General features: G+C 41.7%; 1 protein-coding gene across 2 annotated transcripts in view; it reads left to right on the top strand.

The window, feature by feature from the left end:
• The first annotated feature begins 1,120 nt into the window (after window positions 1-1,120).
• Window positions 1,121-26,854, top strand: part of MFSD14B (major facilitator superfamily domain containing 14B) — a 123,343-nt gene continuing 97,609 nt past the window's right edge. Inside the window, exon 1 of one of the 2 annotated variants that reach the window (XM_023540233.2) lies at window positions 1,121-1,554. In XM_023540233.2, the coding sequence (XP_023396001.1) occupies window positions 1,450-1,554 (105 nt within the window). In that variant the 5' untranslated portion in view covers window positions 1,121-1,449. The remainder of the gene's footprint in view (window positions 1,555-26,854) is intronic. The other variant, XM_010600655.3, reaches the window with a different exon arrangement.

The raw sequence follows: 26,854 nt of genomic DNA, 5'->3' as shown, positions 1-26,854 counted from the left end.
GAGGCCAAAACTCCATTTTGAATCAAAAGTAACTTCTGCTTCGAGAATGGGGCCTGTTACTTCTCTAACTCTCCACCGTACCCTGAGAAAATTACTTGGTAAACAATTTGAGAAGAACGTGATTTTGTTTCCTTAAAGGTTTTGCTTGCTTGAAAACTTTCCCTGCCAGGAAGCCGAGTCCTAAATAATTCTCAGAAGAGATGCTTACTCAAAATAAGCCTTAGAATCATGCATGTCTCCCTGCAGTCATGCAAGGAGGGTCTCACGATTGTTCCAAGGCCAGGTGTACCCAATTTAATTACCTTGTAATTAAAAAATTTTTTTTAGAAATGCATGTAATCTTCTACCAATCAGATGTACCCTCACCCAATTTTGTAACCGTTACCTAAATGTCAACCAACCATTGAATTTTTACTGAGGTTTCTTGTATTTTATTATAAAACTGTTTGAACTATCTCCTCCTCTTTGGACCACTCAGTTCAGAACCCTCTGGACCTTGTGATTCCTAATTTGCAAATTGCCCTGCCTCTCAATAAGCTCTTTACTTTTAATTTCAACCAGGTTCTGCCGTTTTGCTCTATGACAGTACCATGAGGTGACTCGTGAGCTGGAACAGAGGTCTGCATGTTTCCTAAGACTGTGCCCTTCCCACGAATCCCACGGACCTGGTAAGCTCCGTCAGGTTCTCTTTTCATTTTGGATGGGGAACGGAAAATTGTAGTTACAGTGCATATGCCCCTCCTCCAGTACGAGATTGCAGATCGGGGGACTTTTCTGTTGTCAGAACGTGTCCATTTAAATACATGCTGGAGGCATCAGGAATTAGTCCTTTGGCGGGTTGGCACCAAATCAGGACCACTAAGTACTGCTAACATCGAGAAACACTCGTGCTCAACCGCCTACCCACTCGCGGGACACAGCCCTGAGCCTCCAGGGAAAAAGAAACTAGGGATGGGGGGCTCCAGGAGATGACGTATTTCCGGCTCGCCGCCGTAGCCGAGGCGCCAAAGCGGCGCACGGGACGTGGAGGCGGGGATTGAAGTGGGCGGGCATAGCTGGAGACCCGGGGCGGCAGCCCTGCTTGAGGCGGGGGCGTGGCCTGATAACTGGAGCTGGGCTGCAGCGGGGCTAGGGGCTGGGCCGGCGAGCGGCCGAAGGAGAGGCGTGGGATACTTTCCGTCCGGCCGGCTGCTGACGCCGCCGGCTTCCGCAAGTACCGCAGTTGGTGAAGGTGGTGTGACGTGCGGATCCTGAAGCTGCAGTCCGCTCCTCGCCTCCAGCCTTGGCCGCCCCCTGCACCCCTCGGCGTCGCCGCTGGCGCTGGCGCTGCCGTCCGACCCCCAGGCCGCTGCGGGCCGTGGAGCTCATGAGGGCGCGGGCCCAGTCGCCGCCTCTGCGGCGTCGCCCGGGTTCCGGAGCTCCCCGAGCCGACGCGGGCATGACCACGGTATGAGCGAGGAGCCGCCGCCCCAGCCGGAGAAGGCAGCGCCGGAGCCCGAGGCGAGAGCTATGCCGGAGAAGCGCGCGGGCGCGCAGGCCGCAGGCAGCAGCTCGGTGAGCGCGGGCGAGGGTCCGGCCGCGTGTGCTCCGAGGTCCGAGGTCACGGGAAGCTGAGGGTGGAGGGAGTCGTGCTTCGCGGCTGAAGTCCGGGGCCGCGGCCCTGGCACCGGAGCCCGCCTGTTTGTGTAGCCGGCCTTGGTGGAGGGACAGGAGCTTGGTGGAGGGACAGGAGCTTGGTGGAGGGACAGGAGCTCGGAGCGGAGGAAAGCCCCTCCTTTTAGGGGGTCGAATTCACCAGTAATACCAGCTTTGGTGGAGACTTCTCATCATTAGACAAAACTTTAGAATAGGTGGTTTGGTTATTTTTTCAAAAAGCACCGAACCTGGGGCAGTTACTGTAAGAAATTGGGTTAGTTCAGAATTCTCCATACGAGTGACAGTTGATGGAAATGTCATGGTGCAGTTTTTGTCCAGGACTACTTTAGACCATGTATAGGGAGCCTTTAGAATCAGGCATTTGGCTCTAGACTTAACCAAATAGCAAACCGGGAAGTTGTAGGCTGAGCAGCGCCTGCTTCCTGGCTTCCTCTTTCTTCTGTCGGGTCGCAGGCTTGGTCAGGCCTACCAGAAACCGAAACCCGTTGCCGTCGAGTCGATTCCCACTCATAACGAACCTATAAGGCAGAGTATAACTGCCCCAGAGGGTTTCCAAGGAGCGGCTGGTGGATTCGAACTCCGGACCTTTTAGTTAGCATCCAAACGCTTAACCATTCCTAAGGGGAGCAGAATTTCTGAGGAAGCTGAGGCTCCCAGGGTCCGGTTGAGGAGCCTGTTCAGGCCGGTCTCTCCAGTTTTACGTGAGTTTGAATGAGTTCTGACACCAGCACGGGAAAGCCCTGGTTTAATTGCCCTGGATTCTGCAAAACAGGCTTTATCAGCATGGCTTTTGTTCATAGGGTGGAATATTAAGCATAGAGAGGCTTATTATTTGTGCTATTTCTTCAAGGCCCAAGTTTAAAAAGGAAAAGAAAAATTTTTGTGTGTCTATTTAGCACATGAAATACAGTAGAAAACATTACAAATAACAGAAGCCGACGTGGAAATTTAGTTTATGTATCTAATTTTGCTTTTAGTTAAACAGCGTGTGCATACTTGGTAATGCGAATCCCCATTAGTAGAGTTGGGAGGGTGAGTGAAGTAGAAGGAGCAGTAAGTAGAATGGAGCCAGCAGAGTTGATTTCTAGTCCTAGTTCCAGTCTTGCCACTTAGTGCCTAATCTGTAAAATGAGGGCTTGGTAATGTTGAAGGCCTGTCCCAGCACACATGACTCCTTGCTTTAAAAAAAAAAAAAAAAAAATGGGATCCCCTTATATCAAAGACAGCATCTCTGTAATATGGAAAGCTTATCTTGGCAGAGGGAGAGAAATTCTGTAGAACTGGCTTCTCTCATTTTATATTGGCTTCTCTTGTTATGTAAAAAGTAGACTTGTCATCTCCCTGCTCCCTAAACAAAACCAAACCACCAGGTCCTTCTGTCTTCTTTGAATTGATGAACAGTAATTACTAAGCAGTAGACAAGCTAGTAAGCTGAGAGGTAGCCTCGCATCCCTTCCTATAGTTACAATATCCACCTAAGTTTAGCACATGAAGGTTTTCCATTTTTATGCTCTGCACTGCATTCCTCTGGTTCAGTTCCTCAGCATTTTTGACCTAGGCTTTGACTATCTCATTTTAGACCCTCGCACTGCCTCAGCTTCATTCTGCCCTCCACATTGCTTGATTATATTCATCTAACATGTAAATATGATCATTACTGCTGACCTTAAAATTTTTTCGTTGGCTCCCCATGGCTTACTGGATAAAAAGAAACTGGCAGGTCAAAGCATCATAGCATAGTGATTAGGTAAGCTAGCTTGGAATCCTAGTTCCCACCTTATATTAAATGTGTAATTTTGGGCAATTTACCTAATCTCTTTGAATTAATAATCAGCCTTCAAAATAATCATCTAGTACTTATTAAAAAAAAAAACTACTTAATAAACTTTAGCTATTTTTGTTATTCTCCCATCCATCTGTCCCTTGGTCATACTGTGGTAGCTTTTGTGTTGCTGTGATACTGTATGCTCTGCCACCCATATTTCAAATACCAGTAGGGTCTCTTATAGTGGACAGGTTTCAACAGAGCTATCAGACTAATACAGACTAGGAAGAAAGGCCTGGTGATGTGTATCCAAAAATTAGCCAACAAAAATCCCATGGATTACAACAGAATATTGTCCGATATAGTGCTGAAAGGTGAGCTCCTTGCATTGGAAGGCATTCAGAATACTCACTGGCCACAACAGTGGACTTGAGCATACCAACAACTATGAAGATGGTATAGGACCAGGCAGTGTTCCATTCTGTTGTATGTGGCATCAACATGCGTTCTTATTTCTCGGTATATTTTGCATAGATGATTGGTCAGAATGTTTAGGTGATCCTCAGTCTGCAATAAAAGTATTCAGTTCTCCCATTTCCTAATCCAGGTAGGAACTAGACCCTAACCTTGAAGTTGCTAATTTTATATGTTTAGAGCAAGAACTTTTGAGGGATGTTTACTCACAGAAGCCTAAACACTTTATTCCCTGATTTCTTCTCCTTTGGCTTCTGATGCTACTCTGCCAATTTTGGCCACTGGTGGATTCCTGCCCAGTCTTTCTTGTCTCTTGAGGGTGTAGCATGGAGTTAGGATTGATAAACTGCAAGGAAAACCAAGAATGAGTTTCCTTGGTGCTGGCTAAATGCTCAGTGAGATGACTAGCAGGGGCAGATGGCAGAGTTCAGACACTGGTGCTTTTCTGAGTGTGTGGAAATTGGCAGCTTGTGTTATATGCCAAAAAAAAACCCAAAACCCATTACCATTGAGTTGATTTTGAGTCAGTGGCAACCCCGTGTGCTACAGAGTAGAACTGCTCTATAGGGTTTCTTTGGCTGCAATCTTTACTGCAGATAACCAGGCTTCTTTTCTGGGGTGCCACTGGGTGGCTTCGAACTACCAGCCTTTAGGTTAGTAGTCGAGTGCAAACCATTTGCACCACCCCGGGACCTTTTGTCATATCCCAGTGCCCCCAAATTAAGCATTTTTCCTGCTTGCATTTTCTTTCTAGGATCACATCCACACTTCAGGTGTCATGTCTTACATAGCCCCTGTGATTTGATTTCATTTAAGTCTTAGGATTTTCTTGTAAGTTGTTCCCAGTGGCACTCATGGTTTCAGGTTCTTACATGCTACTAATAATCATGGGGAAAACTATCCATGTACAGGGCTTTGGCTGACAACTTTTTTCTACCTTGTTTAATACTGGCAAAGAGAGTATTGAGCTGAAAAATAGGAGTATCAAGGATTTACTCCAAGTGATCATTGCCTTCTGGAAAAGGGAGATGTGTGAGTCAAAAAAGCTCTTGCTCTGTCCCTTCCAGACTGTTTGTGTACACATACACTTTGAGGTGTCTTATCAGGATTATTTGCGTATCACAGCAGATTGCCTGTGGCACTTAGTCTTCATACCCTGGTAGAGGAAAAGTACTTTTGGGATCATTTATCCTTGGCATCCAGTGGATAGTAAAGATCTTCTGCAAAGAAATGCATGGGCACAACCAAGTTTTATTTGGAGGGGGTTGAAAATAGACACAGCAAAACCTGTTCCCATTGCAGTTTCTAGACATAAGGAACAGTGACATTGGTTACATTCTCTACATGGTGTCAGTGTTCTCCTCGTTTCTGTTCTAGTTTTTCACTTCCATTTACTTAATCTCCCTGTCCCCTATCCTTCTCATAATATCCTTCTCATAGATGCTGTAAAATAGATGTTGAACCTTTGGTCTTACATAGATTTTTTTTTTTTTAAAAGAAATGTAGTAATAAAGGGTGACAGTGTTTACTTTCTGGGCTAAACTGTTACTTAGTTTAAAGGTGACTTCAGGAGATAATTTCAGTTCAAGGTTTGAAGAGCAACTCAAGACTATAGTCTCGGCGACTCCTCCAGCCTAGTAGGTCCAGTAAGCCTTAATTCTCTTAAGAATTTCAAGTTCTGTTTCACATTTTTATCAAGATTCGTCTGTTGTGTTTCTGATCAGAATATTCAGTAGTGGTAGCCAGGCACCATCTACTCTGGACTCAAGAAGGAGGCAGTAGTTCAAGTAGACGTACTGTAGTCCAGTTCCTTCTCTGATTTTTAGGTTTCTTTCTTTTTCTTGTTCTAGGTGAATGAAGACCAATAGTTGTATCTTAGATGACCAGTTCGTAAGCTTTTAAGACCCCAGACACTACTCGTTATACTGGGAAGGTAGAACATAAACTTTAGGAACTATATTATGCTAACTGACTGAATTGTCCCACGAGACCATGACCCCAAGCCCCCAAACCAAGAAAACTAGTCCCGTGAGGTGATTCGTTATGCCTAATTACAGTATAACTGGTGAAAGCTGGAACCTATGTAAGGTAGAAACCTGTCAGATAAGGAAAACTCAAATATTTTCCTCTAAAACGAGTGAGAAAAGTGTTAAGACTGCACTCTGTCAAAGGCAGAAAAACAAGGCCGTCCTGTTGAGTTCCCACTCTCACAGGTTTCACTGTTGTATCAGCACCTGTAAGCCGCGCCCCCCTTTTTGGGGTGGTTGTTATTGTTGCAAAACTGTATGCAACCTAGCATTTTCTCATTCATCACTTTTTCCCTAGGTACAGCTTATTGACATCATTTCTTCAATTATTTTCTTCTAAAACCAGTGAGAAAAATGTTAAGACTGCACTCTGTCAAAGGCAGAAAAACAAGGCTGTCCTATTCAGTTCCCACTCTCACAGCTTTCACTGTAGTATCAGCACCTGTAAGCCCCCCTTGCCTTTTTGGGGTGGTTGTTATTGTTGCAAAACTGTACACAACCTAGCATTTTCTCATTCATCACTTTTTCCCTAGGTACAGCTTATTGACATCATTTCATCCATTATGCTGTGCAAACTTCACCTACCTTTTTAATTTTTATAAGCAAACAGTGACTACTACCTAGGGAATACTTCTTTTCCGCCACCCTCCATCCCTGGTAACTACTGATGAACATTAGTTTCTGTATATTTACTTATTCATGTCATTTCATAAAAGTGAGAGCATACAATATTTGGGAGTTTTTTGTGATTGACTTATTTCACTCAACATAACGTCCTCCAGTTTCATCCATGTTTCAGGATATTTTGGTAACTCATTTTTCTTTATCGCTGAGTAGTATTTCATTGTATGTATGTATGTACCACACTTTATCTGTCCATTCATCCATGAATAGGCACTTAGATTGTTTCCACCTAGTTGTTATTGTGACTAGTGCTGCGATGAACATGGGTATGCATATATCTGTTTGTGTCAGTTCTGTTAGATCCCTGTGGTACATACTTAGAAGTAAAACTACTGGTATCTCATTGTGGTTTTGATTTGCATTTCTCTAATGGCTAGTGATCACAAACATTTCCTCATGTGTCTGTTGGCTGCTTGAATGTCTTCTTTGGTGAAGTGTCTGTTCATTTCCTTTGCCCATTTTCTTTTTTAGTAAAGCAAAAGAAAGTTTTATTTGGCCTATATTCAAAAGGGCAAAAGTTGAGAAGCGGGCAAGCATGCTGCCAGAGCCATGTCTGCCCGATTCCAAGGAAATATTACAGAATAAGGTAGAATGGGAAAACGGACAAGCATGCTGCCACAGCCACATCTGCCCGAGTCCAAAGAAAGTTACAGAGTCATAAGTATACATTAACATTACAAAATGGGCAAAACCATTGAAAGTTTCACCTTTTCACAGCATGGCTAGAAATTGTGATCCTATGTTTTGAATCATCTTTCTTTACAAACATTGGTAAAGGTTTCAGTAATCAACAGTCAGGAGGGTCTTCACTGGTCCAGTAAATTTCTGTTGACTAAGTGCTAATAGGAAACCCTGGTGGCATAGTGGTTAAGTGCTACGGCTGCTAACCAAAGGGTCGGTGGTTTGAATCCGCCAGGCGCTCCTTGGAAACTCGATGGGGCAGTTCTACTCTGTCCTATAGGGTCACTATGAGTCGGAATCGACTCGGGCACTGGGTTTAGTTTGGTTTTTAAATGCTAATAGAAAAAGGTAAGAGTGGAAAGTCTTTGGTTCCCTAAAGATATTTTCCAAGATTATCTTAGCTATTTGTCTTTATACCTCAGGGCCCAGCTGATGTGTCCTTGTGAGTCCTTATGAGCCCAGCTCCACCTGCGTCAAATTCTCTATCCTCAAGGACAGGGAATGATGACTCCAGTATTATTTCCTAAATCATTCCCTTATTTTGATCGGAGATAGGCGATAACACGTCGATGATCAATACCTGGACTTTGCTGAGCTCCTAGATGGCAGCCATGGCAGTTCTTTAGACTGACAGTGCTGGTTTTCCACCAGATACCATTTGGTTCTTTACGAGAATCTTAAATAAGAGCGGTGTTCTAATCAGTCGCATTGCCAAAGTGAGCAGACTCAATGTACGTCAACATTTTAACTGGAGGCTTTCTTTTGTCTTGTAAGTGTGTACGACAGTAGAGGGTAAATTTTATTATGCCTAATACTATCAGGATGTGGACTAAGAATGTTGCTTGCCCACGTACTTATTCCTGATGGTGACCAACCAAATAAATCTGGTGTTTTAAGGGTGTTACAGGTATAACCAAGTAACCTGCTGTCTAATGTTATATATATCTTGTTCTACTCCTGTGTTATTTATGCAAATGTAACAAGAGGTATTTGTTACAGCACAGACTACACTTTTTTGGGACAATAAAAATCTCAGGCTGTTCTGTTATCTCATGTCAGCTTGGTTTATGAGGTTAGAGATCACTGTTGTGCTTCCATCTCTCTAGCAACTTCATCTGCTATTTGTTCCATAGTGATTGATGGATTTTTAAAAAGATTTCTCTAATTCACATATACTATAAGTACGAATTAAAGTTCCCAGCCATACCCTGAGTGTTGGACCAGTGGGCTTTCTTCTGACTCTCATTTTACAATGGGTAACAAATTGACATTACCTTTCCAGTGTTTACTGGCATCATCATTATGAATATCTAAAGGTAATCCTAAGGTTCCCAAAGTGCATTGCCCAAGCATTCACCAGGAATCTAAACAAGAGATTGCCCATGTAAATTCACTGTCAATTGGAAAGGGATGATCTAAATTAATTTAGTTGGATCTACCACACAAATGCATACCTCTATAAAGGACACTCAAAGCTTGTCTAGAGAAAACAGAAGGTGTAGAAAAATTTACATGTGACAAACAAGTTCCCATTAAAGAATATATGATTAGCAAGATAATACTGGATAGACTTCTCCTGTTGGAGGTCTCCAGTTAATCTGTCTAAAACTTACCAAGTGTTCTCCCTGAGGGCAAGCTGCCCCTCCTTGACTTACCTATTCACAGTCATGGGTCACTTTCTCAGAAGCAGAAGTAGAATCTAAGACAAAATGGAGTCTGAGCCATGACATCTGATCTCTTCTGAGAACCTGATTTCTTTAATTAATTTTCTGTATACCAAGAGGGTGAGAGTTTGATAACAAACATTAGACAGGTATTTCACAGAACATTGTCTTGAAGACTTATTAAACCCATTACTGATTTACCCTAAACATAACTCTCAGTCTGATCTTTGGAGTCAGTTTCTCAAAACAAACTGAATTCTTGAAAACAAAAGGCACAATGCCCAGAGCAAAAGGGTCTTAACAGTTTATCTGGGTTATCGTTTGATTCAAAGTGGCTTCAGGAATCAGTTTTTTTCTCAAAGCTTGAGGTTCAAAAGGATACCTAAAGGCGATGGCCTGTGTAGGTTGCCCCAACTTCTATGAAAGCCAGAAATCTGGATTCCAAGAGAATTACGTACAACCCTCTCATGATTCCCTCCTTTGGGTCATGATCTCGTTAGAGAATCTATAATCAGAAATGCTCAGTAAATGGTAATTGGGTACCATCTGGTTTTTAAGATCCCAAGAACCATACAGCAAATCAGGAGGTAGGATAGAAACACTGACAATAATATTAGGCCAGTTGTCCGAAATAACCAATGAAACCATGACTGACCGAGGAAACAAACCTCATGAAGTGTTTGTTTATGCCTAAGCAGCATCAGTAACTGCTTTTCGTGTGCCTCAGCAACAGCTGCATTCTGCCAAACCTCAGACTGAATAGTTTTCCAGGGCTTCTTCCATTTCCATATAAAGTTAGTGATAAGTTTTTCCGTCTCTTTAAAGACTGTTGTTGGTATTTGAACGGGATTGCATTGTATTTGTAGAACACTTTTGGTAGGGTTGTCATTTTCACAATGTTGAGTCTACCTATCCATGAGCGTGGTATGTTTTTCCATTTATGTAGATCTCTTTTGGTTTCTTGCAGTAGTGTTTCATGTTTTCTTTGTATAGATCATTACATCCCTGGTTAGATTTATTCCTAAGTTTTTTTTTTTTTTTTTTAGGGGATATTATAAATGGTATTGTTTTCATGATATCCTTTTCATCATTCTCTTTCTTGGTGTATACGAATCCAGCTGATTTTTGTATGTTTGTCTTGTATCTTGCTAATCTGCTGAATCTTTCTATTAGTTCCAGTAGTTTTCTTGTGGGGTCTTTTGGGTTTTCCGTGTGGTGTGTCAGATCATCTGCAAATAAGGACAGTTTAGCTTCTTTATTACCAATTTGGATGCCTTTTATTTCTTTTTCTTATCTTATTGCTGAGCTAGAATTTCCAGCCAAATGTTAAATAGGAGTGGTGATAAAGGACTGTCCTTGTCTTATTCCTGTTCTCAAGGGGAACGTTTTCAACCTCTCTCCATTTTGAATGATGTTGGCCGTTGTTTTTGCGTAAAAAAAAAAAAAAAAGCGTAGATGCCCTTTATTATGTTGAGAAATTTCCCCTCTATACCTATTTTATTGAGAGTTTTTATCAGGAATGGGTGTTGGACTTTGTTGACTGCCTCTTCTGTGTTGGTTTAGATGATCATGTAATTCTTTCCTTTTATTTATGTGGTGAATTAAGTTGATTTTTTTTTAATGTTGAATCATCTTTGCTTACCTGGTATGAATCCTACTTGGCTGTGGTGTATTATTTTTTTGATACGGTGCTAAATTCTATTGGCTAGAATTTTGTTGAGAATTTTTACATTTATATTCATGAGAGAGACTGGTCTGTAATTTTCTTTTTTTGTGGTGCCTTGATGATTGCCTGGTTTTGGTATCCTGGTTATGCTGGCTTCATACAATGAATTCAGAAGTATCGTTTCCTTTTCTGTGTTCTAAAATAGTTTGAGTAGTACTGGCATAAGTTCTTCTCCGAATGTTTGGTAGAATACTCCAGTGAAGCCATCTGGGCCAGGGCTTTTTTTGTTTGTTTGGAGTTTTTTTTTTTTTTAATTACCTTTTCAATCTCTTTTGTTACGGGTCTGTTCAGATTTTCAACATCATTTTGTGTTAGTTGGGTAGGTAGTGTGTTTCTAGAAATTTGCCCATTTCCTCTAGGTTTTCAGATTTCTTGGAAGTACAGTTGTTCATAGTACTTCTTTATGGTCCTTTCCGTTTCACTTGGGTTGGTTGTAACGTCCCCCATTTCATTTCTTGTTTGGTTATTTGCATCCTCTCATGTTTTTCTTTTGTCAGCTTTGTCAGTGGTTTGTCGATTTTGTTGATCCTTTTGAAGAACCATATTTTGTTGATTCTACTGTTTTTCTATTCTCTATTTCATTTATTTCTGGTCTAATCTTTATTACTTCTGGTGACTGTGGGCTTCTCTTGCTGTTCTCTATTTGTTCAAGTTGTGTAGCTAGTGTTTTGATCTTGTCCTTGTTTGATGTATGCATCTATTGCTATAAATTGACCTCTGAGGACTGCCTTTGCTGTGTCCCAGAGGTTTTGGTATGGTCTGTTTTCATTCTTAAAAGATTCTAGGAATTTTTTGATTCCGTCTCTGATTTCTTCTATTACCCAGTGGTTTTTAAGTAGGGTGTTATCCAGTTTCCATGTAATTTTTTTTTTTTTCTTATTCTTCCTTGTGTTGATTTCTACTTTGATGGTGTTGTGGTCAGAGAAGATACTTTCTATTATCTCAGTGTTTGGAATTTTGTTGAGGGTTGCTCTGTGGCCTAAGATGTGGCCTATTATGGAGAACGTTCCATGTGCTTTCGAAAAGAATGTGTACTTTCCAGCTGCTAGGTGGAGTGTTCTATATATGTTTATGAGGTCAAGTTGGCTGATTGTGCCCTTTAGCTCTTCTGTATCTTTGTTGAGGATCTTTCTAAATGTTCTGTCCTTTACGGAGAGTAGTGTGTTGAAGTCTACTATTATTTTGGAACTGTCAGTTTCTCTTTTCAGTGCTTTTAAAGAGTTTATGTATCTTGGAGCCCTGACATTGGGTGTGTAGATGTTTATTACGGTTAAGTCTTCATGGTAGATCGTTCCTTTCCTTTAATATAATAATCATTCCTTTCTTTGTCTTTTATGGTGGATTTTGTTTTAAAGTCTATTTTATGTGAGATTAGCATTGTCACTCCTGCTGTTTTTTGGAAGTTATTTGCTTGATATATTTTTTTCCATCCTTTGATTTTTAATAAATTTACATCTTTGTTTCTAAGGCGTGTCTCTTATAATAAGACAGTATATTGATGGATCCTGTTTTTTCATCCATTCTGTCACTCTGTGTCTCCTTATGGGTGCATTTAGGCCATTTACATTCAGTGTAATTATTGGTAGGTGTGAGTTTATTGCTTGCATTTTGTAGCACTTTTTTTTTTTGTGGTGCTGACATCTTCTTTGTTCCTTTTACTCTCCTGTGCTGAATTCCTTTTGTTTATGGATTTCTTTTTCATTTGTTTTTGTAGATTTTGTTTTTATTACAACTTCGTTTTCTTCTTTATTTTGATGAATAGTTTTAACTTTCTTTGTGGTTATCTTGAAATTTATCTTCCTAGGTTTGAACCAATCTATTATTATTTGGTATTGCCTTGCCTTCCTCTCCATTAGAAAGTTCTATACCTAGACCACTTATTCATTCTTCTGTTGTTCTGATGTTGTTGTCATTACAGGTTAACCTCTCTGGTTCCCTGTTGTAATTCTTTTGGTTTTGTATAGTCCTTGGGAGTTCATTTCCTAGGTTGGTATCTGGCTGGTACAATCTTGCATCCTAGATTCAGGCTGTGGTCTGATGTTTGTTCTCAGACCGAAGGACTCTTTTAATAATTCTTGTAAGTTTGGTTTGGTTTTTATGTATTCCCTTAATTTTTGTGTATCTGCAAATGTCCTAATTTCACCGTCATATTTGAATGAGAGTTTTGCAGGATTTGTTATTTTTGGTTGGCAGTTTTTTTCTTTCACGGTTTTTTATATGTCATCCTGTTGCCTTCTTCCCTGCATGGGGAATTCTGTGGAATTATCAGAACTTAGTCTTATTGTTTCTTCTCTGTATGTGACTTTTTGTTTTTCGTGAGCTGCTCTCAGAATTCTTTTTTTTGTTTTGTTTTAGCGAGTGTGATTATGCCTTGGTGATTTTGTCGTGGGGTCTATCCCATATGGGGCCTATTGAGCTTCTTGGATAGTCAGCTTTTCATCTTTGATGGTATTAGAAAAGTTTTCTGTCAGCAATTCTTCAGTGGTCCTCTCTGTTTTCCGTTTTGTCCCCTGTCCTGGAACTCTGATCACTTGCAAAATTTTGCTTTTGATTGTATCCCACATAATTCTCAGTTTCTTCATTCTTTTTTCTAATTTTTCCTGAAACAGAGTTGTGCCCAGGTGTTTGTCTTCAGTTTCACTGATCCTGTCTTCTGTTATTTCAAACCTGCTCCTCACCCTTCTATGACAGTGTCCATTTTTGAAATCTTGTTTATTTTTTGGATTTCTAATTGTTTTTGTATAATTTTTAGTTGTGAATTTATTTTGGGATTTTGTTCTGTATTGTCCTGAATCCTTCCACTTTTTTGTCTGTATTTTCCATGAATTTGTCTGCCATTTCCATGAATTTGTCTCTTTTTTCCTCATTTTTGTCTGCTTTTTGCTTTACCTCTTGGATAGCCCTGAATAGTAGAGATTTGAATTCCCTATCAGGAAGTTCTGGTGCCTTTTTTTCTACTGGAAAGTCATCTGGTGTTTTATTTTGGATGCCTAATGGAAGCATCCTTTTTTTTTTTTTTTTTTTAATACATTTTGGTATTGTCTGCTGTCTTCAAGACATTCAATAGTTGTTTTCTTCATTTGTTGATTGTAGTTCTGTTTGTTTCATCTTTTTTGTTTTATTTGATTATGTCTGAGCAGGCTGGCTATGCATTCTTTGTTGTTTACTTGTCTGTTGTCAGGATGCTTTTTACCTCCTTGTCCAATGGGCAGGGCAGGTTCTGCTGAAGGAGAAGAGCTGGGTTGGGTTGTTTGTGGCATGCACTAGGGCCGACATAGTGGGCCAGGAACCTATGCTGGGCAGGTTCTAGTAGGCCGTGCCTGTACTGCTCGGGGGTGTGATGTTCAGCATGGTGCAGGTAGGCAGGAAGGAGGGGGGAGGTTGTGATGTGTGGAGCTAATACAGGTATGGGTAAGAGGAGAGAGAAACAGAAGCAAAAAACAAACAAACAAAAAGAGTGCTAAGGGAACTTGCCGTTGGAGTGGAGAGATGGGAAACTGAGAAATGGAGGAAAGGAAAAAGAAAAAATACTAGATAAAAATCTGGAAGGAAAGAAAAGAAAAGCCCCAAGGGGTCCCACTGGTGTGGCTGCAAAAACTGGGGAAGTGACTCTCAGGCTAGAGGTTGTGTGGATGTCACATAGTGCCAGGTATTCAGCAGACAGGAAAGGAAGGTAAGTATAGAGAGATGAGAACTGAGAAGTGAAGAGAGACAGAAAGGAAAAAAGAGAAAAATAAAGAAAAAATAAATACCCCAGGATTCCACCTATGCATCTGCGCAGATCGAAGGAGTGGCTCTTAAGCCGTGCAGTGCAACCTGGCTAGAAGGGGCTCCCAAGCTGTGGAAAGAAAAAACAAATAAACAGAACAAAGAAAAAAAAAAGCCTTGGGGATCTCACCATCATGGTGTCGTGGACCAGGGGGGTGGTTCCCCAGTCAAGTGTTGCTTCACAGCCTTTCAAGAGGAAGCAAGGATGGCACACAGATCCAGATGGTTGAGAGAAAGGAAGGCGGGGGAGGTGGTAGGGGATACGGAAGAACCTAAAAGAAACAGAAAAAAGCAATGCTAGCAACAGAGAAATGGCACTCAGTGTGAGTTGGGTGTATCCAAATAGCCTGGGACCGAAGCAGTTGCCTCCAGGCCAAGACACCATGGCTGGTGGGAAACAGAGGAGGCCAAGGGAGCGGAGCGGGGGAAGAAAGGTGAGGGTTAGGAAAGTGTATATTGCTGGTTACCAGGTGCTCTGTCTCCTGCTGGGAACTTTGTGAAGCTGCTTTCCCATCCTCGCTGTCTGCCAACCTCTGATGTGGGTGGGGCGAATCCAAGCGGCACAGACGCTGCACTTCCTGGCTGGCTGAGCCACCACTGCCAGCCAGGAAGCATGGAGGTGGAGCTGGAGCAGTGGGGAGAGGATAGGGGTGGGAAAGTGTGTATTGCAGGTTACCAGGTGCTCTGTCTCCTGTTGGGAGCTCCATGAAGCTGCTTTCCCGTGCTCCTTGTCTGCCAGTGTCTGACAGGAGTCCAAGATGGCAAATCTGTGCAGCATTAGCTGATAGGAGACTTCCGCACGTATTTCTCCTTGCTCTCTGTTTTTTGTCAGTAACTTATTCTGTTCGGTGCTTAGCTGAGTTCTTTATGTCTTCATTTGACACTTTGGGTTCCAGGACTGACGTTTGTTTCTGTTTTGCTTAGTTTTTCAGGTCTTTGCTGTGGAAGGACAGCATGTCACTTCTGTCTATGGCACGATGTTGTTCAGAAGTCACCATCATTCTTGAAAGACAGTTTTGCTGGCTCTAGTATTCTTGATGGACAGGTTTTTTTTTTTTTTTTTTCCCTTGGCACTTTAAATATTTCATTCCATTGCCTTCTGACCTCCAGTGTTTCTGAGGAGAAATCGGCATTTAATCTTACTGGGGATTGTTTGTGACTGTTTGCTTCTGTCCCACTGCTTTAAGGATTCTCTCTTTATCTTTACTTTTTGAGAGCCTAACTGCGATGTGTCTTGATGTAAATCTCTTGGATTTTTCCCGGTTCGAGTTCTTTATGCTTCTTGGATTTGTAGATTCGTGTCCTTCGTTAGATTGATGAAATTTTCTGTCATTATTCCTGCAAATACTCTTTCTGTCCTTTTCTCTCATCTCCTTCTGCAATTCCTGTGATGCATATATTAGGTCTTTTGTTGTTGTTCCACAGTTCTGTTAAACTGTGCTCTGCTTTTTTGAGCCTGTGTTTTTAGTGCTCTTCTGCCTTGGTAATTTTAACTGTTTTATCCTCTGATTCACTGATTCTGCATTCTGCCCGATTAAATCTTTTGGTAAGTCCTTCTGTTGTGTTTCTCATCTCATTTAGTGTTTCTTCAATTGCAGTATCTCTTTTTTTTTAGATTTTTATTTTGTTCTTGCATTTTCCTTATTTTTTGAAGTCTTTGTGTTTTTCCTTTATTATTTAATTATGTTTGACATTGTATTATATTCCATGTTTTTCGTTATTTGATCATCACCAGATGCATTTTTACTCCCTTCATCATATTCATTTGGATGGATGATCATTTCTCTGTTTTGTGTGTCTTGTAATTTTTTGCTGGGGCATTGGTATTTTTGAAGATGTTAACTTTCCCGCTTCTCCCCAGTATTTGGTGTTTTTGCATGCACCGCTTTCTTCAACAAACTCTTAGACAGGTGAGCCTTCGGCCTGTGCTTACCATTTCCTCTCTCTGTGATGCCTCCTTCTCTCTCCATGGTTTAATTAGGATCTGAAAGTTCCAGATCTCGGTTTACAACTTTCAGTGTCTCCCAAACACATCAGAGAGCATGCTGTGGTCAGTCTGTTTGCCAGTGGGCACTGCTACTCAGGCAAGATACCATGCACTAATCAATCTTTCCACCAGAATGGGCAGCCCTCTTTTTCCAGTTATTATTCCCTTCCCTGCTCTGTTTCTGCAACCACATTTTCAGTTGAAAAACCCACACCCAGAGAACCCCCTTAAGGGCTGGTTGTTGCCCTTTGGTTTTGCCTGAGGCTTCCTACCCTGCTCTGTGGAGACTGTACCTGAGCTGGCATTCAAGGGAAACACAGGCCAAGTTTCCTCTGTTTCAGGTGGAGGAGGGGTGGCACTCCCTAGAAGGACCTCCAGAAGATCTGTCTTGTTGGTTTTAGAGCCCTAGTGGTCCTGTGGTGGGGGGACAGGTAGAGTAGCCTTCACTTACATGACCCTCCTTCTGGGTCCACTGTAGAGAACCTTCTGTAGGAGAGCTTATCAGTCCAGCAGCTAACAATTACTGTGTGGAGTGAGATTGTTGTATTCCAAAAGGACTCCCAAGAAGGTTTGCCTTGTTGCTTTCAGAGCCTACCTTGTAGTATTTTGGCTATGGGCATAGCCACCACTCAAGATGCCTGCCTTCTAGCATACAGTAGTCTTAGTCAGCAGTCTTCAACACCATCTGGAAGGGGAGAAGATAGACCCAAATTGACCCCCCATGAGATGTGTCCTGTTGGTTTCAGAGGCCTGAGCTATTGGGTGAACAGGGAGGCAGGTAGAGTGCTGACTATAGGAGCAGACTCCACTGCAGGGGCCTTTTGTAGCAGTTTGCAACAGCCTGGCAATCAACAATTACCAGGTTGGGGAGGGCGTGTCACACTCCAGTCTGACTCCCATAGAGGTTTCCCATCTTGCTTTCATCCTTCCTGACCCCCCAGTAGATTGTTGGCTGTGGGTGTAGCCTCTGCTCAAGGTACCTCCATCCCAGCACACAGCCGCTTTGGTCAGCAGTCCTTAGTGCCAACTGAAAGGGGAAGACAGACCCAAACTGATTCCCCAGGAGCCCTGTCCTGATGGTTTCAGAGGCCTGAGCTATAGGATGTACAGGAAGGCAGGTAGCATGTTGATTTGAGAGCAGACTCCACTGCAAGGGCCTTCTGTAGCAATTCACAGTAGGCTTGCAGCAGACCGTGTCTGCTTGGGGGAGGTGCCGGCACACTCCACATAGACCCTGGAGAGGTATGCCTTGTTGAGTTTATAGCAGAAGCTTGAGGTCCTGTCTCTTTGTACAGGTAGGTGGTGTGGTGGTTAGGGAAGCTGGCTCTTTTACTTGGGCTACTTCTCCAGTCCACAGCATCCAGCAGCCCACGTGGCTGGGGGTGAGGCAGGGACGGTGGGAGAAGTGGTTTTCCTATCGTATGCGACTCATTGATTAGTTGATTCTTGCCTGTTTGCAGTTCCCTGCTGCTCTCCTCTGCTCCCTTATTCAGAGTCCCTCAAAGCCAAGCACCTTTGCCTTGTATTTATTATAGTATTTGTGGGGGAGAGTGAAAACGCTGGTCTGTTTGTGCCACCATCTTCCCAGAATTTCCCAAAGCCTCCATCCTTTTACTTTTTACTTATTTGTGTCTTTGTATTTAAAGTGAGTTTCTTATAGGCAGCGTACAGCTTGGGTCTTGTGTTCTATCAATTCAGACAATCTCTGACTTTTAATTAAGGTGTTTTGATTATTTACATTTGGTGTATTATTGATATGGTCAGTCTGTCATCCTGGTACTTGTTTTCTGTTTGCCCCATCTGTTCTTTGTTTCCTTATTTCTTTAAGTCTTATTTTGGATTTAGTACTTTTTAAGGATTCCATTTTATGTAACTGTCTTTGTTGGTGATTGCTTTCAGTTTCATAATGCATTGCTCTTGATTCCAACTCATAGTAACCCTAGTGCTATGCTATATTTTGGGTTTTACTATACTGTCATTTCTCCTGTCCTGGCCATTCGTGTATTGTCGTTAAACCCACTGTTGTTATTCACTTCAATTACGCATGTTATTTGTGTTTAAATAGGTGATTGTCTTTTTTTTTAAATTTAATTTAAAAATCTTGGAGTGCAGAACTCATGGTACTCTTCATTCCTCTGTGTGGAAGCATATTTTTATCTGATATTTTTTTTCTTCTATTCTGAAGGACTTCCTTTAGCATTTCTTGTGTAGTGTGAGTATATTTTTTGATGAATTCTTTCAGCTTTCATACACCTGAAACACTCATTTCATCTTCCTTTTAAAATGTTTTTATAGTATAGGATTTTGATTGATAGTTATTTTTTTCAATGTTTTAAAATACTTTGTTCACTGTGTTCTTGCTTGCATTGTTACTAAGAAGAAATCTTCTATCATCTTTACCTTTGTACCTGTGTACATAATGTGTTTCTTTCCTCTGGCTGCCTTTGAGATTTTTGTCTTTTTATCTGTGGCTTTGAACAATATGATTATGATGAGCTTTGATGTAGGTTTCTTCATGTTTTTTGCCCTCAGGGTTCATTGAGCTTTTTGGATTTATGAGTTTATAGCCTTCATCAAGTTAAAAAAATTTCATCCATTATTTTTTCAAATGTCCCTACCCCACCCCCCTTTTAAGAGACTCTACTTACCCATGTATTAGGTTACTTAAAGTCTCATAGCTCATTGATGTTCTTTTAATATTTAAAATTTTTTTTTTCTGTTACTTGTTTTGAATAGTTTCCATTGCTGTGCCTTCAAATTTAGGAATCACTAATTCTGCATTGTCTAATCTGCCATTAATTTATTAGGTGCGTTGGGTAGAGTATTCATTGTGGGGCTTGTTATTCACCACTACAAAGGTAAGGCCTTCCTGAGTAATCTACTCAGTGCCCTTTGAATAAGAGTTTGTCAGTCTGCATGGCGGAAATAGGCATAAGCCCATTGTGACATCTGCGCACATCTGCGCACTGTTCAGATTCTTTCCCTCTGCATTGGGTAATTTCCTCAGATGTATGTACTCGAGGAGGTCTTTCTGTAAATTTCTGAGCTTTCCTCTATGTATCTCTCTCTCCTTCTGGTATTCTTCCTGTAAATTCTAGCTGCCTTGGCCTCACTTGGTTCTCAATTCTGTTTCAACTCAGAGAGTCTGCCTGACTTGGCCTCGGTTCCTCCCCCCTGTGCTGAGATCTGAAAACTCCATCAAGGCAGTAAGCTAGGGCAGTGGTAAGGCACAACTTGTCTCCTGCCTTTCAGGGATTTCTGGTTTCCAGGGCCTTGGAATTTGCTGACTTGTGTATTTTTGTCTCGCCTTTTTTTTTTTTTTTTTTCTTTTTGGTTGTTTCGGACTGAAGGGTAAATCCCGTCCCAGTTATTCTATCTTGGACTGAAGCAGAAATGTTTCTCTTTGTTTTTTAACACGTCCTACTAAAGATGTGTCAATCTTTTTTGTTTTGCTTTTTTTTTTTTTAATAACATTTTATTGTGTTTTTGGTGAAAGTTTACACAGCAAATTAGGCCCCCAGTTGACAATTTCTACATAAAATATTCAGTGACATTAGTTACATTTCTCAGAGTGTGTCAGCATTCTCTTTGATTTGCTTTCTGGTTGTTCAGTTTCTAGTGCTTTAGTTTTCCTGCCCCCCTTGTCTTCTCATGTTTGCTTTAGAGTAGTTGTTGACCTTTTGGTCTGACATGGTGGTCTTTTAGTGGGGTAGTGTACTCTCAGGTGATATCCTTTACTTTGTGTGCTGATCTGTTATTTTGCTAAAACATGACCTCAAGGGATAGTTTCTGTTCAAGGCTTAAAGAGCATCTCAGAGCATGGCTTCTGGGGTTTTAAAAGCTAGCGACTGGCCATGAAAGATGCGTCAATTGGTCCTGACTCACCTGGAGCAAAGGAGAATGAAAAACAACAAAGACATATGGAAAATATTAGGCCAAGAGACAAAAGGGGCCACATAAAACAGAGACTCCATAGCTTGAGACCAGAAGAACTTAAATGGTGCCTGGTTACCACCAATGACCTCCCTGACAAGAAACACAACAGAGAGTCCCTGACAAAGCAGGAGAAAAGAGGGGTGCAGAACTCAAATTCTGGTAAAAAGACCAGACTTAATGGTCTGGCTGAGACTGGATGAACCCCGGAAGACATGTCCCCTGGACTCTTTGTTAACCCAGATCTAAAACCATTCTCGAAGCCAACTCATAAGACATCTGAACTATAAGATATAACATGAGACTCATAAATTTATGAGTGTGCTTCTTAGTTCAAGTAGATAAAAAAAAAAAAAAACACGAGACTAAATGGGCAGCTCCTGTCTGGAGGTGAGATGAGAAGGCAGAAAGGTATAGAAGCCTGTTGTACATGGAAAATCCAGGGTGGAAAGGAGGAATGTGTGATCACATTATAGGGATAGCAACTAGGGTCACATAACAATGTGTGTATAAATATTTGTATGAGCAACTAAGTTGAGCTGTAAACTTTCACCTAAAGCACACTGTTTAAAAAAGCAACAAGAAAAAAGTATCTCAGAGCAATCATCTCAGGGAGCCCTCTAGCCTCAACTGGTCTAGTAAGTCTGGACTTTTTAAGAATGTGAGTTCTGTTTGCATTTTTCTCCCATTCTCTCAGGGTCCATCTATTGTAGCCCTGATCAAAATCGTTGGTAGTGGTAGCCGGGCACCATCTACCATATTTTTACACAAATATCGTGAACCTTCTGCATTTGTTTGTGAGTTCTTCTGGTCTCAGTGTAGACAAGACCGTGGCTTGTGTAGGCTGTTAATGCTGTAGACTAGTTTCTTATATGAGACTTTGGTTTCCTTCTTTGTTTTTCTTTTGCTCCTGACAAGTAAATACCAATAGTTGTATCTTAGATGGATGCTCACAAGCTTTTAACACCCCAGGTGCTACTCACCTCAGTAGGATGCAGAACATGAACTGTGTAAGCTGTTATGCCAATTGACTGAGTTGTCCATGAGACTAAGGTCCTAAGCCTTCAAACCCGGAAAACCAGTCTCACAAAGTGTATGATTATATCTGAGACATACTTGTAGCTGTGTCCTCTATGAATATATATGCGTGCACACACATATCTGTACATATAGATACTTAATCTGTGTGCACGTTAAGAGTACACCTTTACCTACCTGTACACTTGTATGCCCATGAATCTGCATATATAACCATACATTAGTTTTTTTGATATTGGCGATGTTGTTGCCAAATTATGTATGTCAGAGATGTATCAATCTTAATAGCCCAACTTTTGGCTTTACTTATTACTCTTATATCTATGTTATCTGATCTGTAAAGTTGGCTGCCATCTTTATTTTTTCTACCCTTTTAAGGTTTTTGTTGTAGCTCTTCTGTACTTCTTCAGGTGGATGATTAGCTCATGGTTTCTCAGGCCACCTTTTCTGGTATCCAGTGATGATGATGTTGTTAGGTGTTGTTGGGTCGATTTCAACTCACAGTGACCCCATGAGACAGAGTAGAACTGCCCCATAGGGTTTTTTTTTTTTTTTTAATACTTATTATTTTGTTGTTGAAAGCATGGTTGTTGTTAGGTGCCGTCGAGTCGGTTCCGACTCATAGCGACCCTATGCACAACAGAACGAAACACTGCCTGGTCCTGCGTCATGCTTACAACTGTTGTTATGCTTGAACTCATTGTTGTAGCCACTGTGTCAGTCCACTTCGTTGAGGGTCTTCCTCTTTTCCGTTGACCCTGTACTCTGCCAAGCACGACGTCCTTCTCCAGGGACTGATCCCTCCTGACAACAAGTCCAAAGTATAGTAAGATGCAGTCTCGCCATCCTTGCCTCTAAGGAGCATTCTGGCCGCACTTTTAACAAGACAGATTTGTTTGTTCTTTTGGCAGTCCATGGTCTATTCAATATTCTTCACCAAAACCACAATTCAAAGGCGTCAATTCTTCTTCAGTATTCCTTATTCATTGTCCAGCTTTCACATGCATATGATATGATTGAAAATACCATGGCTTGGGTCAGGCGCACTGTAGTCTTAAGGGTGACATCTTTGCTCTTCAACACTTTGAAGATGTTCTTTGCAGCAGATTTGCCCAACGCAATGCGTCTTTTGATTTCTTGACTGGTGCTTCCATGGCTTTTGATTGTGGATCCAAGTAAAATGAAATCCTTGACAACTTTGATCTTTTCTCTGTTTATTATGATGTTGCTCATTGGTCCAGTTGTGAGGATTTTTGTTTTCTATATGTTGAGGTGTAATCCGTACTGGAGACTGTGGTCTTTGATCTTAGTTAGTAAGTGCTTCAAGTTCTCTTCACTTTCAGCAAGCAAGGTTGTGTCATCTGCATAACGTAGGTTGTTAATGAGTCTTCCTCCAATCTTGATGCCCCGTTCTTCATATAGTCAAGCTTCCTGGATTATTTGTTCAGCATACAGATTAAATAGGTATGGTGAAAAAATACAACCCTGACGCACACCTTTCCTGACCTTAAACCAATCAGTATCCCCCTGTTCTGTCCGAACAACTGCCTCTTGATCTATGTAAAGGTTCCTCATGAGCACAATTAAGTGTTCTGGAATTCCCATTCTTCGCAGTGTTATCCATAGTTTGTTATGATCCACACAGTCGAATGCCTTTGCATAATCAATAAGACACAGGTAAACATCCTTCTGGTATTCTCTGCCTTCAGCCAGGATCCATCTGATATCAGCAATGATACCTCTGGTTCCATGTCCTCTTCTGAAACCAGGCTGAATTTCTGGCAGTTCTCTGTCGATATAGTGCTGCAGCCGTTTTTGAATGATCTTCAGCAAAATTTTGATTGTGTGTGATATTAATGATATTCTATAATTTCCACGTTCGGTTGGATCACCTTTCTTGGGAATAGGCATAAATACGGATCTCTTCCAATCAGTTGGCCAGGAAACTGTCTTCCATGTTTCTTGGCATAGACGAGTGAGCACCTCCAGTGCTGCATTGAAACATCTTAATTGGTATTCCATCAATTCCTGGAGCCTTGTTTTTCGCCAGTGCCTTCAGAGCAGCTTGGATTTCTTCCTTTCAGTACCATCGGTTCCTGATCATGTGCCACCTCTTGAAATGGTTGAATATCAACTAATTCTTTTTGGTATAATTACTCTGTGTATTCCTTCCATCTTCTTTTGATGCTTCCTGCGTTGTCTAATATTTTCCCCATGGAATCCTTCACTATTGCAACTCGAGGCTTGAATTTTTTCTTCAGTTCTTTCAGCTTGAGAAACACTGAGCGTGTTCTTCCCTTTAGGTTTTCCATCTCCAGCTCTTTGCACATGTCATTATAATACTTTACTTTGTCTTCTCGAGAGGCCGTTTGAAATCTTCTGTTCAATTCTTTTACTTCATCGATTCTTCCTTTTACTTTAGCTGCTTGATGCTCAAGAGCAAGTTTCAGAGTCTCCTCTGACATCCATCTTGGTCTTTTCTTTCTTTCTTGCCTTTTTCAGTGACCTCTTGCTTTCTTCATTAATGACGTCCTTGGTATCATTCCACAACTCATCTGGTCTTCGGTCACTAGTGTTCAATGTGTCAAATCTGCCCTTGAGATTGTCTCTAAATTCAGGTGGGATGTACTCAAGGTCATATTTTGGCTCTTGTGGACTTGCTCTGATTTTCTTCAGTTTCAGCTTGAACTTGCATATGAGCAGTTGATGGTCTGTTCCACAGTCGGCCCCTGGCTTTGTTCTGACTGATGATATTGAGCTTTTCCGTCGTCTCTTTCTACAGATGTAGTCAGTTTGATTTCTGTGTGTTTGTTCCATCTGGCGAGGTCCATGTGTATAGTCGCCGTTTATGTTGGTGAAAGAAGGTATTTGCAATGAAGAAGTTGTTGGTCTTGCAAAATTCTATCATTTGATCTCCAGCATTGTTTCTATCACCAAGGCCATATTTTCCACCTACTGATCCTTCTTCTTTGTTTGCAACTTTCACATTCCAATTGCCAGTAATTATCAATGCATCTTGATTGCATGTTCAGTCAATTTCAGACTGCAGCAGCTGATAAAAATCTTCTATTTCTTCATCTTTGGCCCTAGTGGTTGGTGTGTAAATTTGAATAATAGTTGTATTAACTGACCTTCCTTGTAGGCATATGGATATTATCCTATTACTGACACCGTTGCACTTCAGGATGGATCTTGAAATGTTCTTTTTGACAATGAATGCAACACCATTCCTTTTCAAGTTGTCATTCTCAGCATAGTAGACTATAGGATTGTCCAATTCAAAATGGCCAATACCAGTCCATTTCAGCTCACTGATGTGTAGGATATCGATGTTTATGTGTTCCATTTCATTTTTGACAACTTCCAATTTTCCTAGATTCATACTTCGTACATTCCAGGTTCCGATTATTAATGGATATTTGCAGCTATTTCTTCTCATTTTGAGTCGTGCCACATCAGCAAATGAAGGTCCTGAAAGCTTTACTCCATCCACATCATTAAGGTCGACTCTGCTTTGAGGAGGCAGCTCTTCCCCAGTCACCTTTTGAGTGCCTTCCAAGCTGGGGGGGCTCATCTTCCAGCACTATATCAGACAGTGTTCCACTGCTATCCATAATGTTTTCACTGGCTAATGCTTTTCAGAAGTAGACTGCCGGGTCCTTCTTCCTAGCCTGTCTTAGTTTGGAAGCTCAGCTGAAACCTGTCCTCCTTGGGGACCCTGCTGGTGTCTGAATACCAGTGGCATAGCTTCCAGCATCACAGCAACACACAAGCCCCCACAGCACGACAGACTGACAGACACGTGGGGGTGTTTTGTTGTTGTTGTTGTTGTTGAAAGTATACATAGCAAAAACATTAAATGAGTAATTTTTTATGAGCATCAGCACAGAGCTGGTTCCTATAAGGTGGGGGTTAAAGATGTCCCAAATTTCCAACTTTTCCAAACTACTGTACCAGTCCATTATCTGTAACGTCAACTACTCCTCCTCCCCTCAGCACTCTCTCTTGGGTGTTTGCGTTCTGGAATTTACTGCAGCATCTCACAGAACTCATGAATTGTGTCAAAGAAATGGTTCACATGGTTGTGGCGGCTGCTAAGTTCCAAATCCATGGGCCTGGCATAGGTTCTCCCAACCCACGTAGCTGCAAGGTCTGACGAACCCAAACTGGCAGGTCAGACCATAGGCTGCTGGCTCAAAAGGCTGTGGAAGTTGGTAGTCAGGTCAGATGATAGGCCACTGGCCCAAATGGCTGCCGAAGCTGGTGAATCCCAGAGTTGGCAGGCTGGATGGCAGGCCGCTGGCTTAAGTCCCAGGAACCAGAGATCAGACAGTGACAAACCAGATGCAGGATCCAGGTACAGAGAGAGAGAGCCCTGCCAGAGCATCCACATATGTACCTTAGATGCAGGCCATACCATGGGGAAGGCTGTGACTTGAGTAAGGACGGGATTTGAGTCAGTCCCTCCTGCAAGGCTGTGACTCTAGATATAGCCCATTGTTAATCTGCCTCGCTAACATAGAAAACAAACAAATCCAAACCTGTTGCAGTCAAATCGATTCTGACTCATAGCAGTGACCCTATAGGACAGAGTAGAACTACCCCAGAGGGTTTCGAAGGAGCAGCTGGTGGATTCAAACTGCCAACCTTTTGGTTAGCAGCTGAATGCTTAACCACTGTGCCATTAATATATAGAGGTTAGGATTTACAACACATAAAATGGAGGATAATTACATCCAATCACAAAAAATGGAGAACAACCATGCAATATTGGGAATCATAGCCTAACCAAATTGACACATAATCCCCAGTCATCATAGGTTCCATATGCCTTATTTGCATAGTCTCACTCAACTGTATGTGAGTCACAAAGACTGTGGCTAGAAGGGCCGTATTAAGTAATCCATTGCACTATAGACCACTCTCTGGCTCTTCTAGCCATGACTCTTTCGTACCTGAAGGATTCCCCGGCCCTTCCCCCACCCCAGTCATTTTACCAGTCCAAAAACATCATTAACAGTTAGTCCTTCAGTAGGTCCTAAGAGTGAGGTTATTCAGGTATCAGCCATTCAGGTCCATCTGACCTGGTCATGTTCTCCAGTAGTTCATGTCATCTTCACCCTTCCTGGCCTCTGATAAAATTTAACTGAGAAAAGAGTATTCTCTTGCTCTGAGTGTCTCTTGAGATATCAGCATAATGTTAGATTTCCCCCACTGCATAACCGATTTATTCATTTCTTTACCTTCAGCTATTATTTCTCCTTCCACTTGTCATTTATTTTCACCCAAACTTTTCCACCTTGGGAAGGGACATCAGGTTCAGCTGCTGTGCTAGTTTAGATTGCTGGTAGCAAGACCAGTCTAGCAAGAGCTTCCCCCTCATTCCATTCCCACTCATGTTGGATAGGGTTGCATAGGTACAACACAAGTGGGCTAGCTGTCCTCCTAAGC

Source organism: Loxodonta africana, chromosome 9 (assembly GCF_030014295.1).
Source record: "Loxodonta africana isolate mLoxAfr1 chromosome 9, mLoxAfr1.hap2, whole genome shotgun sequence".
In the NCBI taxonomy this organism is placed as follows: Eukaryota; Metazoa; Chordata; class Mammalia; order Proboscidea; family Elephantidae; genus Loxodonta; species Loxodonta africana.
This window is presented reverse-complemented; position numbering and strand designations above follow the sequence as displayed.